The 17,595-nt window shown below is 56.2% G+C and overlaps 1 protein-coding gene across 4 annotated transcripts in view; it reads left to right on the forward strand.

Moving 5' to 3' along the window:
• The first annotated feature begins 75 nt into the window (after positions 1-75).
• The window catches only part of NCKIPSD (NCK interacting protein with SH3 domain), a 61,230-nt gene continuing 43,710 nt past the window's right edge, over positions 76-17,595 (forward strand). The window contains exon 1 of one of the 4 annotated variants that reach the window (XM_080385272.1): positions 76-7,315. Coding sequence is in view for 2 of the 4 variants with exons in the window: in XM_080385274.1 (XP_080241400.1) it covers positions 8,373-8,543 (171 nt within the window). In the remaining 2 variants the exon portion in view is untranslated. Of the gene's footprint in view, positions 7,316-7,348; positions 8,544-12,867; positions 17,580-17,595 lie in introns of those variants that run through there. The other 3 variants (XM_080385274.1, XM_080385270.1, XM_080385273.1) reach the window with 3 other exon arrangements.

A 17,595-nucleotide genomic window follows, 5' to 3' on the forward strand; every position in this document is an offset into this window, starting at 1 on the left:
GGTGACTGAGGAAGAGATGAAGCTCAGATCTTTCTGGTGGTGTAACGTGAAGGCAGGGTGTGACGGCAATGCTTACTTGCCTTGTGAGACCATGTGTGGAATAGCACTTCTGTTCTGAGCCTCCTGTCAAGACCAATGAACAAGTCCAACAGAGAGCCACCAAACTGGTGGGGGCTGGAGCAGCTAACCTTTGAGGAGCGACAACAGGGCCTGCCTAGATAGGGGGAAATGATGGCTCAGAGGGACCAGACGGTGGAAGGTTGGATGGGAGACCCCCAGGAGGTCCCTGCTGGCCAGAATGATACGTGAGAAGTTGTCTGCTAAAATCTCCAACAACCTATTTCCTGGTTTGGGATCTTGTAAACTAGATCTCATGCTGTGTGACCCCTTTCTAGAGAGCTATTGATGTTTTTTAATCTAAGCTGCGCCAAAATACATGTAGAACTGCAGGATTAGCTGCAATGGCAGCAGCTAGGGGAGAGCTACAGAGCCTGACAGGTATCCTAAGCTGCTTAAAAATCTTACTTGGGACAAATAGTCTGGGAGGGTCAGGGAAAGTGAGAGGACAGCTGACAGACCCATTTTTAGACAAATGACTTCTCCCCTTGTGAAGCTTGTAAATCCCTGGGATACTGCAAAGGAAAATGGGTATGGAAGCGCTGCATGTGGGGCTGTTGTTGCCTGTTAGAGTTGCCCAGGGTAAAGCAGTTGGTGTGTGTAGAAGTGAAGAGCCTGAGGCGGCAGGTGATGGCAACAGCATCTTGCTGGCCAATGCTTTGGCTGCTCGTAGGCGTGCTGAGGAGAGGTGGGATGTGACAGGAAAGCTGTGGATCTGCTGGTGGAAGGTCACCCTCTTAACTGGCTGTAGCCCTGCAGCTTTAGATTCATACTCCCCAGCCGTTGCTATCAAGTTTTCCTGATCAAAGTCTCTCTGATGGCTGTCCTGTGCTCTTTTGTACTTTGTCAAGAGTTTTTTTACCTTTGCTCTTACATTAGTTTGTGGTTGCTTGTTTTTTGTTTGTTCCATAGTGTTCAGGCACAAACTGATGTCAGTATGAACACAGGTTATAATTATTATTTTTAAATCTTACAGTCAGCTCACTATTTTATGCCTGCACATGGAGGATTTCCCTGTGAGGTAGGTTTGTTGATCCTTAACTTACCATTTTTTGCTCCTTCAGGAGTTGCCAGTGCTGGGTGCAGCTGACAAGGGCCCCCTGAGCTGCTCCTGGCATTGGCTGTAAAAAATCTTTGGGGAGGGAGGACGGGGCTGTTAATTCTTGGTACTTTCTATTGCAAAATGCTTTGGGCAGTGATCAGCAATGCTTCCTGCCTGCTGTCCCCAAGATGTGCTGTAGGTGTGAGTCAGAGTGGCTGGCACAGGTTGATGTCGGGGTCAGGGCTGCAACTGTTCTGCTTGGGATGCGATGACCTCTGCAAAAGAGCTAATGATGATCCTCCTCTTGCTGGTGCTGCGTATGAGTAAGCCTGCCTGTGCAGATTCATCTGATGTACGATTTGACTTTGTAGTCTGAAATTAGCAGGGATAAAGTCCTCTAATGTACTTGTGTTACGTAGGAACTCTGGAGGGAATTCATAAAATCCGATGAGAACAATCGCATTTGCTCTGATGCAAGCTGCCTCCAGAACAAGCCCTCTTTGTGTTGCTGCCTGCGGGCAGGGCCCTGGGTACGGGCAGGGAGCTGCCCTCTCACACCCGCTGCCAGCAGGGTGGGCTTGGGACCTGGGCTCAGACCAGTACGGTGTCAGCAGCCAGACCCGGAGCACCGGGGGGCACATATAATGATGAAACCCCAGGTGGAACGGGTGTTGCTGTAGGAAGGTAAGGGACAAACCTGTCCCCTGTCCCTTGCGGGCCTTGGCCGGCGCTGCTCAAATCCTTTTGCCAATATTGTCTGAGGATTAGTGGAGACCGTGCCAGCGCCGCAAGGCAGCGAGGGGGCTGGGAGCTTCCCGGGCCTGCAGCAGTGCGAGGCGGGGAGTGGGGGCAGAGATGACTTTTTTTTTTTTTTAAATTACTATTATTGGTTGCTTTAAAAGATGAAAGAGCGAACTGTCAGGAGGAAAAATCCCCCTCACCTGCACTTTGCTCTAAATCACGGGCGTCCTGGTCCAGACTGTGTCCTCAAGGGTTAAAGAGGGGGCGACCCAGGCAGCCAGTCTCTCTTGAATGACATCTTGCAAAGTTCAAGAGCAGGTTTGTTTTCCTTCCATGCTGTGCTGCACAAATCCCTCGGAGCAATTCCTTGTGTTTGTGGAAAGGCGGTTGCGTAACTGCCGGGCTGGGACACTGGAGTGGGAGCGGAGCTCCTGCGGCCCCCGCCTGCCCGCAGCCCTGCCGCCCGCCCGTCACCCCTGCGCCTGGGCTGCTCGGGGACAGGAGTGGGACGAGCAGGTTACGGGTCTGGGGAGGGCACGTGCGGGTGCCCAGGGGCTGCCTGCCCGGCAGGGCATGGTGAAGGAGTAACGGGGGAGCAGCAGCCAGGCTGGGAAAGAGGCTGGAAGGCTTTTCCGTTCCTGCTTTTCCTCCAGGCGGCACCAGGCTGACCTTGGAGCGGCAGCTCTGGGGATGTCCCGTCCGGGCCAGGGCTGGCAGCGGAGGGTGATGAAGCAGCCGGTGTCTGCGTTGCTGTGAGAGAGAACCTCCAGCAGGCTCTGGGGTGCGTGTGCCATGGGAAGTTGGTGCTTCTGCCTCTGCAGAAAGCGCTTTCCCCTCCGGGGACAAATCCTGCCCTCACTGCGTGTGCTCTGAGCGCTGCTCCCCGCAGCTCTGGGCCTGCTGGGCAGCAAGCTCCCCGCTGGCGCTGGTGGTGCCCGCAGCGACGCTGGGAGGGGGCAGGGGCTGGCTCCCCACTCTGTCCCAGGGAGCGCTGAGCCCCGGCAGAGGCACCTCCGTGGGGCAGCCCTGCGGGCGGGAGGACGGGGAGCTGGGGCACCCCACGCCCTGGCCCGGACACCCCACTCTGCGGTTGCCGCAGCCTGTGCTGGGTGGAGGATGATGCTGAGCGCACGTCCCTGTTCCTCGCGGCTCCCCTGTGTCTGGTCTCCTCCCTGGCTGTTTCCTGATGCTCGGAGGGGACCCACCTTTTCCTGCCAGCCGGGCCCAGCGAGGCCAGCGCCCGGGCGGCTGCAACGCGCTGGCCCTGGCCCCGTGTCGGGGGCTTCACTGGGGCTGGTGAGTGGCAGCACCTGGTCCAGCCTGGCTGGGCCCTGCCCCCCCCAGGTACCCACATCCCTGCTTCCCCACCGCCTCCCCTGCGTGATGCTGTGCCCTTGGGCTCGCGGGGAGCTCTCCTGATGTAAACAGGCCACTTCTAGCCCAAAACTGGGGTGGGTGTGGGGAATCGCCATGGGTCAGCTGGCCAGAGATGAAACACATTCCTGTGGCTGGTGCCGGCTGCGCCAGTGAATTGAGCTCCGCTTTGATGGTGAGGCACTGGGGACAGGGACGGGGGGCTGAGCAAGGTCCGTGGACCTGCCAGGGCATTTCAGTAGGTGGTCTCCTAAGCATAGGGCTGGGCAGGGCAGAAGCAAGAAGAGGCAAGGGACAGCCCATGCACCCCCAAAGAGGACACCTTCATTCCTGCACTGTCCTTGTCATCTGCTGCTGCCTCTTGAGTAGCTGCTGGACTTCTTCCCCCGAGCCGGGTCCCTGCCAGCAGGGAGGGACACACAAATGGCTTTTATGGAACAAGAGCAAAATATTTCCTTGTGGTCGGGCAGCAGCATCCCCACAGGGCAGCGGCCATATGTTGCTGTGACTCACGCCCAAGGGAGAGCAGCACGCTCACCCCATGGCCCCAGGGCTGTGAAGTGCTTGGGCCCCAGCAAGGCACAGGCCATGTTCCACTGCCCCAAGCCTTGCTGGGGACATGGTGGCTCCCGGTGCACAGGGGTGGAGGGACTCTGTGCCCCCGCGCCTCTATGGTGCCCACTGCCCCAGAGACAGCGGGTGCTGTGTGTGGCTCAGCAGCTGTGCCTGCACCGTTTCTAGCGATGCTGAGGTCAAGTTTGTGTAACTGGACAGTAATAAAATGGGTTTTAAGTTATTGCTATGGTGATGCCATGGCAGAACTGGGGGTGGGTGTCTGTCTGTCCTGCATTCTTGGTGCAGGGCACCGAGGGTCCCAGGCTGCCACTTGAGCAGCTGCAGTGGTGCCCAGCCTGGAGCCACCCAGGGCAGAGGGGACCAGGAATGGCTCGTGTCCCTGGCTGGGAGCTGCCAGGGCAAAGCCACCTTCCCTGAATTGTATGGAAATGAGGGTTGGCTGAGGGGCTCCTGCAGCTGCCTCTTGCCTGGCCTTCGCTTGCAGCCTGTGACTCAGCACGGGCAGAGCAAACCCCAGTGGGGTGCTCGGAGCCAGTCCATGCCATGCCATAGCACCCCACTCCTCTAGTGGGGATCCCCATCCTAGCACCCCTCACCTGCCTGCCAGGGCACCCACCCACCTGCCCAGGGCTCCCCCTCAGGCAAGGGGTGCAAGCAGGGACACGGTCCCTGTCCCCCAGCCCTGTGGGCAGCAGAGGGTGATGCTGGTAGGCAGCCTCATGCGATTCGGGCTGGCATCCACCTTGCCAGGCTGCCAGCTCCAGATGAGGCCACAGGCTTTGTCCTCTTTCTTTCTTTCTTGCACCATACCAATGTCCCCACCAGTCAAGCTGTGACAGGCTGTGCTGGCCCTACAGTATCTTTTCAATCTCTCCTTGAGACAGAAGCAGGGGAGCTCCTCTAGCCCACAGGGCCAGTATCTGCCACTGCACCCCAGGCAATCCCTCGCTTTGTAGCTCTTCCCCGGCCAACATGTGTGCAACGGGGAAAGGAAACAAGAAGGGTGATGTTGGACAACGTGGCATTGGCTTGGTTAGGGATGTAAACCCGAAAGTGCGTCTCCACCCTGGCAGGCCCTGCGATGGGAAGGATGGTGCAGGGAGCCCGAGGTGTGGTGCCACACTGCCATGCACCCTGTGCTCCCACTACCAAGCACCTTAGCCCAGGTGTCCCCCTCTCTTCTCTCACCATGCTGATGCCTTCTGTCTGCACCCCCCAGGTTTATACTACAGGCAAGGTGGGGCAAGGTGCCTGGCTGCTGAGCTGGTGGCAGGAAAAGCAGTATTCCCCTGGCACTGCAGCCTGCAGAGCTGCCCCGGGGGGAGAGCTGGGAAGGGGCCATGCCAGCAGGCAGAGTGTGCTGCGCGGCAAGGGGCTCATCGGGTCAGGATGTGAGCAGAGAGCTTAACAAAGAACATGGTGCTGCTTGTGCAGAGCCAAAGAGCTTGTTTTCCCGAAGCAGAGCTGCGGGGCAGGCTGGGCTATGTGCTCTTTGCCTTGCAACTTCCAGCACCTCAGTCCTTTCCCACAGCGTTCCCCCAGTCCCCCCACCACCATCCCTCAACTCTCCCGACCTTCTGTCTTCTTCATTTCCAGGAAGCTCAGCTGTTGGCAGGAGCTGGCTGCTCCTTCCTCCCAGCCGCAGGAGGGGCCTGGGCCCCTGCCAGCCCTGCTGCTGGCTTCGTGCAGGACGGGTTGTGCCAGGAGTCCTGTGGACACCTCAGCCTGGTGGGCAGGTGGAGCAGAGCGGGTCCCAGAGCCACCCAACACCCCAACACCTTCAGCTCTTCTGTGCGTTGGACTCAGCCGGCAGAGCAGCTCTTGGCTGGTGTTTTTGGGCTCGGCACGGAGCACCGTGTCCCTGGCTCCTGCCTGGCAGAGCTGCCTCCTTCTGTGGCTGGCATCAGCGCTGGTTCTGGGGCTTCTCCCGTAAGGGACCAGATGTAGCTGAGGGGTGAGGTCTCCTGCAAGCAGTGCTGGTACATGCACTGTGCAGGCTGGACGTGGGGCTGCGCTCCCCACCGCCAGCCACTCCGGCTTGCTCAGGGCTGTGTACGTGGCATGGGGCACAGAGCTGCCCAAACCTGTCCCTGCCTCCCGTGTGCGAGCCCAGCTCCACGTCTCGCTGGGGAGCAGGGATGTGCACGTGTCCTGAGTGCCAGCCGCCGTGGCGCAGCCACCCAGTCCTGCGCAGTGCCCGGCTGCCACATGCACTGGGGTCTGGGCTGGCCTGGCCGTGGGCGAGCAGGCAGAGCACAGCCCCATGCCTCATGCAGCTCGCCCTCCTGCTCTGCTGCAGCGGTGCCTCTGGTCCACAGCAGCCTTGGAGCTCTCCCACCTGCAAACATCCTTCCCAAGAGGAGGTGGCCGGACCAGCTTCCAGCAGAGCTGCAGGAGCTGCTGGCAGTGTCCCTGGAGCAGGTGAGGGCACGTGGCACTGCGGAGGGGCTGGGGCTGCTCCCACCCTGCCAGTTGTGCCGTGAGGTAGCAGGAGTGAGACTGGGCCCCTCCTGCCTGTAACGGGCTGGGCACTGTCCCCTCCCCAGGTGGTCCCACTCCACTCAGCACGGTGGCAGGATTGTTGCTGGCAGGGGGGGTGTCTCGACGCATCCTGTTGGGGGGGGGTTCCATCTACAGCCTTTTAATGAGGTTTTCCAGGAAGAAGGGCTGCCAAGGACATTGGGAAATTAGGGCATAGCCAAGAGACATCCCAGTGCCTCCCCATCCCGCTCACGGACACCCCCCAGTCCCTGCAGGACATGCTGACGGTGTTGTTCCTGGAGCCACGGGCACAGGGTCCCCACAGCAACCCCTACCCCATATGACTTTTTGCCCAGATAGGGCTGGCGGGAGTACAATAGTATTTGTATACCTAAAAGTAGAACGATTGATCCCGCTGCTGTTTTGCAACATGTTGACAAGCAGGCAGTGCAGAATTATATAAGTCTACGTGGAGCTGGCAAGTTTGTGTTTCAATCATATGAGTGCTGTTGTGCAATGCTTCCCCTCTGCGGCCCCGGAGGAAAGCGGGTGCGTGGGGGGGCTGCCGGCGCTTCGGCAGAGGCTGCCATGCGTGTGCCGAGCCCCTCAAGCGCTTACGGTGGTCCTGGTCCCCACGGCTCTGAAGGCAACGGATGCAAACATTATTATCTGAGGTCTCCAGTTCAGCTTTAAAAGTCACCCACAAATGACGCAGCGGGATCCTTGCTCCTTGCCCCTCCCTGTCCACGATAAAGCACCCAGCACTTGCAGTTTGGACCTGATTCCTCAGCAGCAGGAGTCTGTCCTGGGCTCCCAGCACCCTTGGAGACTCTTTGCCCCTGGTGCATCATACGTGGGTGCAGGGGGGTTTGCAGGAGCCCTTGCAGAGGAAATCCGGGCCCCTTCTCGGTCGCCAAGTGGCAGAGCCAGCGCGCTGTGCCAGGCAGAGGGACAGGCCAGGGTGCCACCACCGTTGTGTGGGAGGTAGGTGCCTGCATCCCCACCGCTGCCTCTGCCTGCTGGCACCGCCGGTGCTGAGCGCTCCGTGGCATAAAGGGCCGTTATCCCGGCACAGAGAGGAGCTGGGCTGGCGCCGGGGAGCGGGGCTCACCTGGGCAGGGGTAGGGCTGCAAGCAGACCCTGAGGCCGGGCAGATGTTGCAGCCGAAGCCGGGGCAGGCTGCGATGCCGTGGGCAGGCGGGGGGGAGAACGCAGCCCCATGGGATCCCGGTAATACCGAGCGATAACCCCACAAGCGAGAGGTTTGCCCCCCGCAGTGCTGCTCCCCGGCTGCCCCCCCCTTGCCCGCTGCGAAGCTCACCGTGTGCCGGGAGCGGAGCCTGGCACGGAGGGGCCGCTGGCACACAGGGGCTTTGGGGACGTAACGGCGCTGGCTGGTGACATACGGGACGCGCAGGGGCGGGGGCTGCCCCGGGGCACCCGGCCGGGCTGGGACAGCTTGGGGGCGGGGGGCACCGCTGTTCGGCCCGAGCGCGGCGGCCGGGTGGGCCAGCGCCGGGGGGCGCGGCGGGCAGGGGGCGGGAGCGCTGACCCCCGGGAGCCGGCAGGGAGCCGGGCGAGGCCGTGATGGGGAGGAACGGCGGGACACGGACAGGCGGGCGCTGGGGAGGCGGCGGCGCTGAACGCACCCTGCCGGCGGTCTGTCCCCGCGGGCCCGTCCTGGGGATCTGTCCCCGGGGGTCCCTCCCCGCAGTCTGCCCGGCCCCGGGCCGCCCCGGCCCCCCGCGTGACCCCGCCGCGGCCGTCCCGGCGACGCTCCGCGGGCCGCTGGTGCCCCCTGCCGCGCGGCTCGCGCGCTCCCGGGAGGCGGCGGGGGGCGGGGCGCGGCGGGGCGCGGCCGGGCTGCCGGGACGGCGGAGGCGACGGGAGCGGCGCCGCCGCTCCGCCAGGGGGCGGTAGGGGGCGGAGGGGCGCGGCGCGGCGGCGACGACGTCCCGGGGCGGGGTCCCGGCGGGGGCGGGGCTGGGGCTGTGCCGGGCCGTGCCGGGCCGCGGCGGTCGGAGGTGCCGGTGCCGCCGCCATGTACCGGGCCCTGTACAGTTTCCGCTCGGCCGAGCCCAACTCTCTGCCCTTCGCCGCCGGCGAGACCTTCCTGCTGCTGGAGCGCAGCAACCAGCACTGGTGGCTGGTCACCCGCGCCGGCTCCGGCGAGACGGGCTACGCGCCGGCCTCCTACCTCCAGCGGCTGCAGGTGGGCCGGGCCGGGCCGGGCTGCGGGGCCCGCACCGAGCGGGCTGGCGAGGGGCGGCTGTGCCGGCCGCCGGGTGCGCCGCCGGGGCTGGGGGTCCGCGGGGGCTGGGGGCCCGCCGGGGCTGGGCAGTCAGACCACCCCCGGTGCTGCTCTGGGGGGCGTGATGAGGGGGACCCTCCCCCCGGGAGCCTGCGCGACTGCCGGTGACCCCGGAGTCTCCCCGCCAGCAGCCCCGGCTGGTGCCCGTAGGTGCTGTAGCCATCTCCCGCTGGCCGCGGGGGTTTCCGTTCGCCTGGCACCCCAGGACCGAGGGGGTGACCGTCCCCCCCGCACACCGTGATACCGCCGGCACGCCTGTACCGGCCCGGGCACAGCCGCTGCGGTGGCAGCAGTTACAGCCAACACGGGTAGCGACAGAGAGCCTGAGACCAGGTGGTGCCAGGAAGCAATTCTGGGGCTGGCCCCCACCTAACGGGGGGCGGGGGGGGGTCCGGCCATGAGCTCGGGGGAGAGGGGCTGCTCCTGCCTTGTGCAGTGCAGGGGGCTGCTCAGTGGGGGCTTCTGAGGGACAGTGCGGCTTCTGAAATTAAAGCAGGCCTTTCATATATGGCTAATTCGTGGGGGTCTTATATCCATTCGGGCCTTGGGGTAGCCGTGGGAACAGCATCCTGAGGACTCTTTGCATCAGTGGGTGTGTAAGTGTGTGCAAACGCGGTGAGTGTTACAAACGGCCCTTTTGGACTCTGGCTGGAGATGGTGCTGAACCCCGTTATCCCAGCGTGCTGCCGGTGCTCCTTCCCGTGCCGCCGAACCCCGGCTGAGCAGTAACGGCCGGTAAGGGAGCGCGGGTGCGTGCGGCTCCGTGCGCCTGGCATCGCCTGGGCAGCGCCTGCGTGCCGGTGGCTCTGCCAGCTGCTGGACTCTGAGCCAGCCTGCCCGCTGGGCTGGGGCTCTCCTGCCACCAGGATGGCCTGGCGGGAGGGGACATCTTGTGCATCGCTAAGCCCTTAAGCTGTTTACAGGCGCTGTTTAGTTGCAGACCAAAGACCTTATTAAATGTCTAGATTTTAAAATGCCACGGTGGCGTCGCTCCAGGCTGCTGCTCATGGGGCTCCTCTCTGCAGTCCCCTGCTTCATTTGCTTGTGTGGCGTGACGTCTTCCCGCTGCTGTGGGTGCGGGAGCCTTCTCCCAGGCTGCTGGGAGACAGAGCAGCCTTCCTGCATCCCTCCACCTTGCTTGCTTGTACCAGTTTTGAGACCTTACAGGAAAAGCATTTCTTCACTGACTTTACATGCATTCCTCCGGTTATCTTTTGCTGCAGCCTGCCAGGCTGACTTTTGACAGTCTGTTAGTAAGGCACTAATATTAAAGCAGCATCGCTGGTGACTTTGTGAGCCCTCTCCTCTAGTTCAGCTGTAACTTTCCTAAATGCCCCTAGACCTCTTCACAGGAAACAGAAGAGCCTTCCCTGCATCCGCTCATCTTTTTTTGGCCATTAGATTTCCGGCACCTGTACTTGCCTAATGATGCATGAGGCAGCAGGATCTAATTTGCTGCTCTGCGGTTGTGGTAATGCTGTGTCTGTGCCTGACTTTCTACTGTTGCGTCCTGCCAGCTCCAAAGAGCTGATCTGAAGTCAAAACCTGCCTTTATTCAAGGGAGGAGGCATCTGCTCACTGAAAGCTTGTTTAAGACCGTTTGCTGAATGTCCAGGATGAGTGCAAACAATGTGTCACCCAGTTTTGGTTTAATAAGGACACCGAGACTAATTAGTGATGGCAGTTTGGGAGGCAATTAATGCTGCCCCAATCACAACAGAGGGAAACCACAGCTAATGATTAGTGTTAGCGTGCTTAGCACGGAGAGAGAGTGGCCAACAGGAGTCACCATTGTAAAAGTAAGCCTTGGGCTTTGTTAGCAGTGCAGTCAGGTTCCAGGTGAGCAATAGGCTGCACAACAGTCGCAGCCAACAGCAGCAAATCTCCCAAAAGCCGCTTGCAGCAGCACTCTGAGAGGATGCTCACAGGAGAGGCTCGGACTGCTGTTGCTACTGCCATCCGCTATTAGGAGCTTCAGCTTTATTCTGAGCTCCTCTTGATTTTCAGGTTTTTTGCTCAGCTTTCATAGATATGGAAAATTCATGCCTTGGCTTTTCTAGAGGAAGAAATAATTCCCATTTATTATTTAAAGCTTATTCTTGGGTGATGGCTTTTTATTGCAGATGTGGCAGAATTTTGTACTGAAATCCTTGTGGCTCAATGTTGCTACTAAAAGAGGGTTAGTTTGCGGGGGCACGGAGGGGGACCAACCACACAAACACATAATGCCTCTAAGAAACAAGTTAGGGCCAAGCCAGGGCACCGGAACGTGAAGCTGATGTGAAGTTAATTTGGGTCAATTAGAAACACCTAACTTAAGCCGATTTTGCTCCTCTGTAGTTCCCTTTGAGTTCTGTTGTGGGTTATTAAGAGTGGTTTCAAGTCAAGTGCCATTCTGGGGATAGATGCTGAAGCCATGCAGCGGCGACAAGGAAGGATGGGGCTGCGTGCTGCTGAACGGGGGCAGCTCGTGCGCCGCAGGCCGTGACCTGCTCGCTGAAACACCGGCCTCGCACACGCTGGAACCCTGGCTTGGCACACCTGCGGTGGAGGTCTCGGGTGGCAGTGCCGGTAGGCATGGTGGTAGCAAGCAGAGCCGTAACGAACTTGGGGGCTGGCAGGTGCTGCTGCTGAGACAAGTGAGAACATGTACCCAGCACTGCACCGGCCGGTAACAGCACGGCGTGTGGGATAACTGCCTCCAGCTATTGACAGAGCAAGAGGCAAACGCTAATATCTAATGTAAGGCAAATAGTGCTGCAGCGCAGCGAAGCTGTCGGCATGAGCTCCGTGGCTTCTGATTGAATGGAAAGGTGCCCGTCAGCATGAGGTTGGTCTTTTGTCTCCGGCTGCGTGCTGATGCTTAAGCGATGTATGAGTGGCAGAAATATGTGAAGGTTAAATTGGAGCTAAGGGTGTCCTCTGGAGCCAGCCGGTCACGGAAGGCAGGCCTTTCAAAGCTCTGTGTGGAGCTGTGAAAGATTGAATTCAGAAAGCTGCCTTAGGAGCAGGAGGTTCACTCGGTGTCAGGAAGGGACAAACGCTGAGTCCAACAAATAATACGGGTCCTTCCTCTGGGTGAGATAGCCTGTACGTTGCTGTCATTAGGATGGGACATGTAATTTTGTAATTGTGTCTGGAGTGATTCCACCTTTGGGTGAAGGTTTGGGGCTGTGCTGCGGCACCACAAGGAGCACGAAGCAAGTGACTATCCTGGAAGATGCCAAACTACAGGTGATGCTTGGCCTGCCAGAAAAGCTTATCTGCTCTGGTCCCAGTGGTTCAGGGAGCGGGGCAGGGGCTGAGGTGGTGGTTTGCTTCTGGCTTTGGGACCCGTGTAAGGGAGCAGCAGTCTGCTTGACTGGTCTTGCCTTGTTTCTTGTTTGCGCTGACCCAGGCTGTATTCCCCATCGATGGAATTGTTAATATTACATGCCGAGGAGGGGAATGGCAGCCATAAAATGCTGTATTGGTAGGGGTGTGAAAATATGTGCTAAGTTGCAGGGAGATGTTTCCTGGTGAAGTGGGAATGGTTTTGCATGCTGGCTGCTGCAAATCAGCTGCTCAGCTGTATTAAGCTGTTAGGATTTAGCTTTGAAATTACTATTAATAGCCTTTTACAAAATGACTTGAAATGTATTTGAAATAACTGAAAAAAAATGTTTGCAACATGGGTTTGGGTTCTCTGCTCTGCTGAGGCCTTTGGTAGGTCAGACTTTCACCTTGTACCTCTGGAGGAGCAGGAAGGGGGCTGTCTGTGTGGGAAGATGTGTGTGCTGATGGCTGGGAAGCTTTGCACCGTCTGGTGAGAAAACGGACCCAGGTGAGAGTGTAACAAGCATTTTAAGGATGCCTTGGATTGCTGTTTGCTGTGGTTTTTTCTACAAGAATAAGCAGGCATGCGATAAAACTCAGGGACTGCTTTGTGCAGCCTAGCAACAACTTAAAATTCTCCTGCAGCATCACCAAGTGCAGAGTACAGGTAATCCTGGCCAGGCAGGCGCAGAAACGGTGTTTCACCTCCCAAGCTGCAATGAGAGTTTTCCGAAGGAGTGGAATTTGAGTGCTCTGTGTTTGCAGGAAACCCCTTTGTGCTGTAGCATTGACACGGGCTCAGGATTGGAAGTGCTTGGTGCAAGCAAGGTAGCGCAGGAGCTGCCTGTCCATGCAGACCAGGGCTCAAAGCACAGGTCTGGCAGCTTGCACCGTTCCTGGAGCCTGGTCCAGCCTTTCCCTGTGCCACCGCTGCTCTTGTCGTCCCTGCTCTCAATTCGTTCAGTTCACCGGCTTGCTGGAAAACTCTTTGTTTCTAACCTGGCTGCTTTTCTGCCAGGATAGCAAATGCGTTATTTCTGTGATGGAGCAGCCTGTGCTGAGGCTGCTGCCAGTGTGGGACCACTGGGCAAGCAGCGACCTGTGGTAGCTCAGGTACTGTCAGACCTTTCATGCTAGTGTGGAGATGACGATGATGATGTGGAGCACAAAATCGGTTGCATGGTGTCAGTCAAGTGATCGGGTGTTCTGATAGCAAATCTCCAGTCACTGGAAACTGAGCTTTGGCAATTGTGCTTTGCTGTAAGTTTCTCCCTCCATCTACATAAAATCCAGCTTTAAGCAGGGTGCTCCTGACCCTGGCAGAGTTCCTCCTGTTGCTCCTGAGCAGAAGGTGGTATTGTGCAGGCTGTTGTACAGACCATCTCCTGCAGATTTGACGGAGCTTTCAGTGGGCATCAGAGCTTAATTGCAATACTTGCAACAGATCCTGAATAAGTGGTTAGGCTAAAAATTAAGTTTTATTTTGGAGAATAAACAGCTGGTAGTGCTTTGCAGCTGAGGCTGCATTTCTCAACACATGCAAGAAAATGAAAGAATGAAGCATTTTTCTCTGGGCTGTTGCAGTAACAGAGATGCTATCATGTCAGAGCTGCTAATGCTTTGAGGTGAAGTTTTATTGTTGAGACTAAATTACACAGTCAGGGGAATTATAACCATTTCTAATTACTGTAGCTGAAGACTTGAAATTTTAGCCAGAAGTTCTGCAGTCTTTCACAGATCAGAATGATTAAAGTAGAAATACGCTAACAATCTTTAGCCTCTATTTTTGCTTGGCTGTGAAGAAATGTTCTTCTCACTTCTACTCTGATTAAAAATAATTAGGCTTTTTGATATCACATAAAATTTGCCTTTGTGATCTGGATGTCCATGTATGGGCAATATTGGCAGCCTGGGCTTATTGCTCCTGCAGCCGCCTAATGGCTGAGCATGGCTGGAGTGACACCGGTGGACATGTGGATGGTCCTGGTGGGTTTGCTTTGGGCTGGAAGCGTTAAGCCTGTTTCAGGGTTGAACAACGTGAAGGCTGTCTTGGTCAAAAGTGAGCAAGCAGTAGAGAGACGTCTTGAGAGCCCATGTCCGCTTTTGAGCGATGTGTCTGTGGCTCTGCCTTGGAGAAAGAGCAAGGTGAGGGGCCAGACTGGAAAGAAGAAATGTGCCATTTTCTTCTAGGACTTTGGAGAGGCACTTGCCCGGGGCTGATAGACACAGTCTGGTTTCCAGCTTCTCTGTGGGGTTGTAGTGTCTGCCAAGTCATTTGCAGCCCTGCTTTCTAGTGCTGGCCTTGCCGTGAGCATTTTGCTGTATTGCACAATTACCTGCTGTTTTTTAATCTTGCAATTTTACTGATCAAATTTGTGACTTTTTTGGGGCTGCCTGCTGTATGTTTTTTGAATGCTTTCCACCAGGAGAAGATGGCTAGACTTCCTTCCCTGGTTTACATCTGGAAGGTGATCAACTTCTCATTGCAAAGGGAAGAACTGCCAGTTTTGAACTAGAAGCATCTGTTCAAAAAGACTGGCGAGGTGCTGATGCTGGAGGACAGCAAATGCAGACAGACACCCTTCCTCTTGCCCCATTTGCAGGAAAAAGGCTAAAAGTAATAACTGCATTGTGTATTTATTGAGCAAGATGCTTCTGTGATTAACATATGGGCATCTGGATTCTGTTCAAATCTGCCACCAGCTCGCTATGGGACTTCATGTAACTGGCTTTCTTTGCTAGACCTTGTTCCCCTGCCCATAAGTGAGGATACAGGTAAGAGGCCCCACAGGGGGTTGTGGCTCAGCAGAATTTCTCATTAATGGTGAAATTTAATTGATGAGAACTTAAGCTTATAAACACCAGTTGGCCCACGGGAAAGTAAGTGTTGATGGCTGCCCCGCAGCATCGGTGTGTATCTCTAAAATAACGGTGCTAATCAAGTCAAGCTGGTGGATGTGCAACACAACAGGTCTGCTGGAAGGTGTCCCAGCTTCAGCCATCACTGCATTCCCATCCTCAGGAGATCAGTCTTGTGCTGTCCTCGCCTTGAGCAGGGAGGGCATCAACAGCTCAGCCTCTGCTGCACTGTCGGAGCTGAAGGGGGTCGGCAGATGTGTTTGAACATCTCTGTGCTTGCGCACCTCTGCTCATGATCCCACTCTCGTGGTTCCTTCCAGGATTTCCAGCATCCCATCAGGTGAGCTCTTAGTAGGAAAAAAAATAAACAACCCCAAACAAACAGAGGAGAGGCTTGTATTGAAACCAGTAAACCAGAAAGTTCATGGAAGTTAATTATTATTTTTTTTTATTTCTTTTTTTGGTGATTGTTGCTCTGTGTGAAGTACAGAGGGAGCAAGACACTGAAGAGCAGGGAGGAATTTGTGTTGCTTGTCCCTGGAGAAAAATGTGCCGGTGTTACTAGTGGTGGGAAAATAATGTGAAGAGTCCTCCTCTGTGCAAGAGAAGGGTAACCTCCTCTACACTAGGGAAGGCTTTGACAAAAGTGTTTTTGAAAAAAAAAAACCAACACCCACCTATATCCTGGTTTTGACAAAAGCCTTTTTGAAAAAACCAAGCAACTATATCATGGTCACTGGCTGACCTAAGAAGATCCTTTGCGAGATCTGGGGCATATTAATGCCTGTGGGGAAGGTCAAACCCCATGGTGTAAACCTGGTATTTACATCTGTCAGTGGCTGAAACATGGAAAACAGCTGAACCCGTCTGTTGAAGTCATTAGGAGAGCTCCGGTTCTGGAACAGAAGCAGCCTCCTCTTTTTCTTCCCTTACTTATGTACATCTGAGCTATACATAAACAAACAGAATTTTTAAGAGCATCCAAGCCTCACTCCCTCATGAACGATTTAAACTTTGTCGTTCCCAGGCAGGGTATGTGTTCAGCATATGAGCTGTCAGTCTGGGCACTGGAAAAAGAATGAATTCCAGAATGGGTTTGTAAGGAGGGAAGTGCAAGCAGCCTTAGCGTGCAACTGTAGCATTAGATAGTCTGCAAGAAAATTAGACTTCACAGATACCGACATCCTACGTAGCCAATGCTATAAGCAAAATTTTACAAGCCACAGGTTCTAACAGAGCTCTGTGCGCAGAGATTTTTACATGAAAATGCATGTGCATTGCATTTCTTCCAGAGAGAAAACCTGAAATCAAGGCTTTCTTCTCGGCCACGGCAGTAACGGTTGGCTCAATTTCTTTCACTAAAGAGGTGCATTTGTATGTGGCCTTGCGAGGGCTGGGAGCATTTGCTGTTGGACCAGGAGATCAGCCCCAGTTCACAGGCTCTTGCAGACCTGCTCTTTTTTCCCACACCTGATCCCTTTCTCACGGCGCGCACCCGGTGCCGTGCCGAGGACGGGGTAGGGCTGCCTGTGCCGGACAGTGTTTGGTGATAGCAAACGTGGTGGGGGCTGCTGCGGTGCCACTGGGGAGAAGTGCTGGTCCCGCTGGGCTGGTGACATGCTGCCACCCAGCCTGGCTGGTGCCACCTTTGCTGAGGTGCTGCGTGCAGACCGCTGTGCTAGTGGGTGCTGACTTCTGATGGGGAAGGAGATCCTGTTTCCAGGGCCTGTCTCGCGAGTGGAGATGACAAAGCTGTGTCACGAGACCCAGGAAAAATGATTGAGCTCGATGCTGGGGCTGTTCCTGAGTGCTTCTGCTAATGGGCTGCAGGAAGCAGTTTGGTTCCTGTGCTGAGGCAGGTAGAAATGGATGGTGGCACTATTGGAGGACCCCGGGTTGTGGTTTTCCTGTGAGTTGGCATCTGGAGCTGCAGCATGCTTGTTGTATTTAGAGGAAAAATTCTCGTTTGAAAAATGAGTCTGTTGAGTTCTACTGGGAATTCTTTCTGTGGACCCTGACCGCCCTCACTGCCTTTGGTCTTGAGTTGCAGCAGGAATTGTGGTGTGACCCGGTCCTGCTTCTGGAGGAGCATCACTTTGCTTCCCCAGCCAGTGGCTCATGAGTAAACTTTTGACCTTTACACGAGGGGCTTGTCAAGCCTAATTTGTCTTGATTTTTATCGTGTGGCAAAATATTTGATTTTTTTAAAAAAAGGATTTTGAAGCTTTCATGTGAAAAGTGGAACAGAGGACACTATTCATGACTGCGTCTGTTTCTGTCTGCTCCCCTTCACCCTGCATTGCTTTCTTGCCACGGGGATGCCGAGCCTTCTTCTTGTCAAAGCTCCGCTGATGCTAACAGGGAGATAGTTTTGTCCCAAAGTCAAGACCCACCACCCTGCAGCCGGAGAGGAGGGTTACCTTCGTTTTAGCCCTTCTGTGTTCACACCCTGCAAGGCAGAGCCGTTTGCTTGCCTTGCAAGGGAACAAAGCATTAATACTTGTCCCGTTTTAGCATAAAGCTTAAGCGAGAAGGGGAAGTAAAATTTTGGCAGCGTGGGCTTTTCGGAATGGGGTGGGAAGTTCATGGGTTTGTTTTTCCTGGTTATCTGTTTGCCTGTTGAAGTTGTTAAGAAGCAGTAGTTGTCACTTCCTTCCTCCCTGGAAGCTGCGTACTTCCTGATCACTGAGTTGTGGAGTCCGTGTCCTCCCTCCTGTCCATCTGGTACAGCTAAAGGGATGGTGTCACCCAGCTGCGAGTGTGGTGAGCCCGTTCCTCT

This window comes from Falco punctatus (assembly GCF_963210335.1).
Source record: "Falco punctatus genome assembly, chromosome: 4".
NCBI classification, from domain to species: Eukaryota; Metazoa; Chordata; class Aves; order Falconiformes; family Falconidae; genus Falco; species Falco punctatus.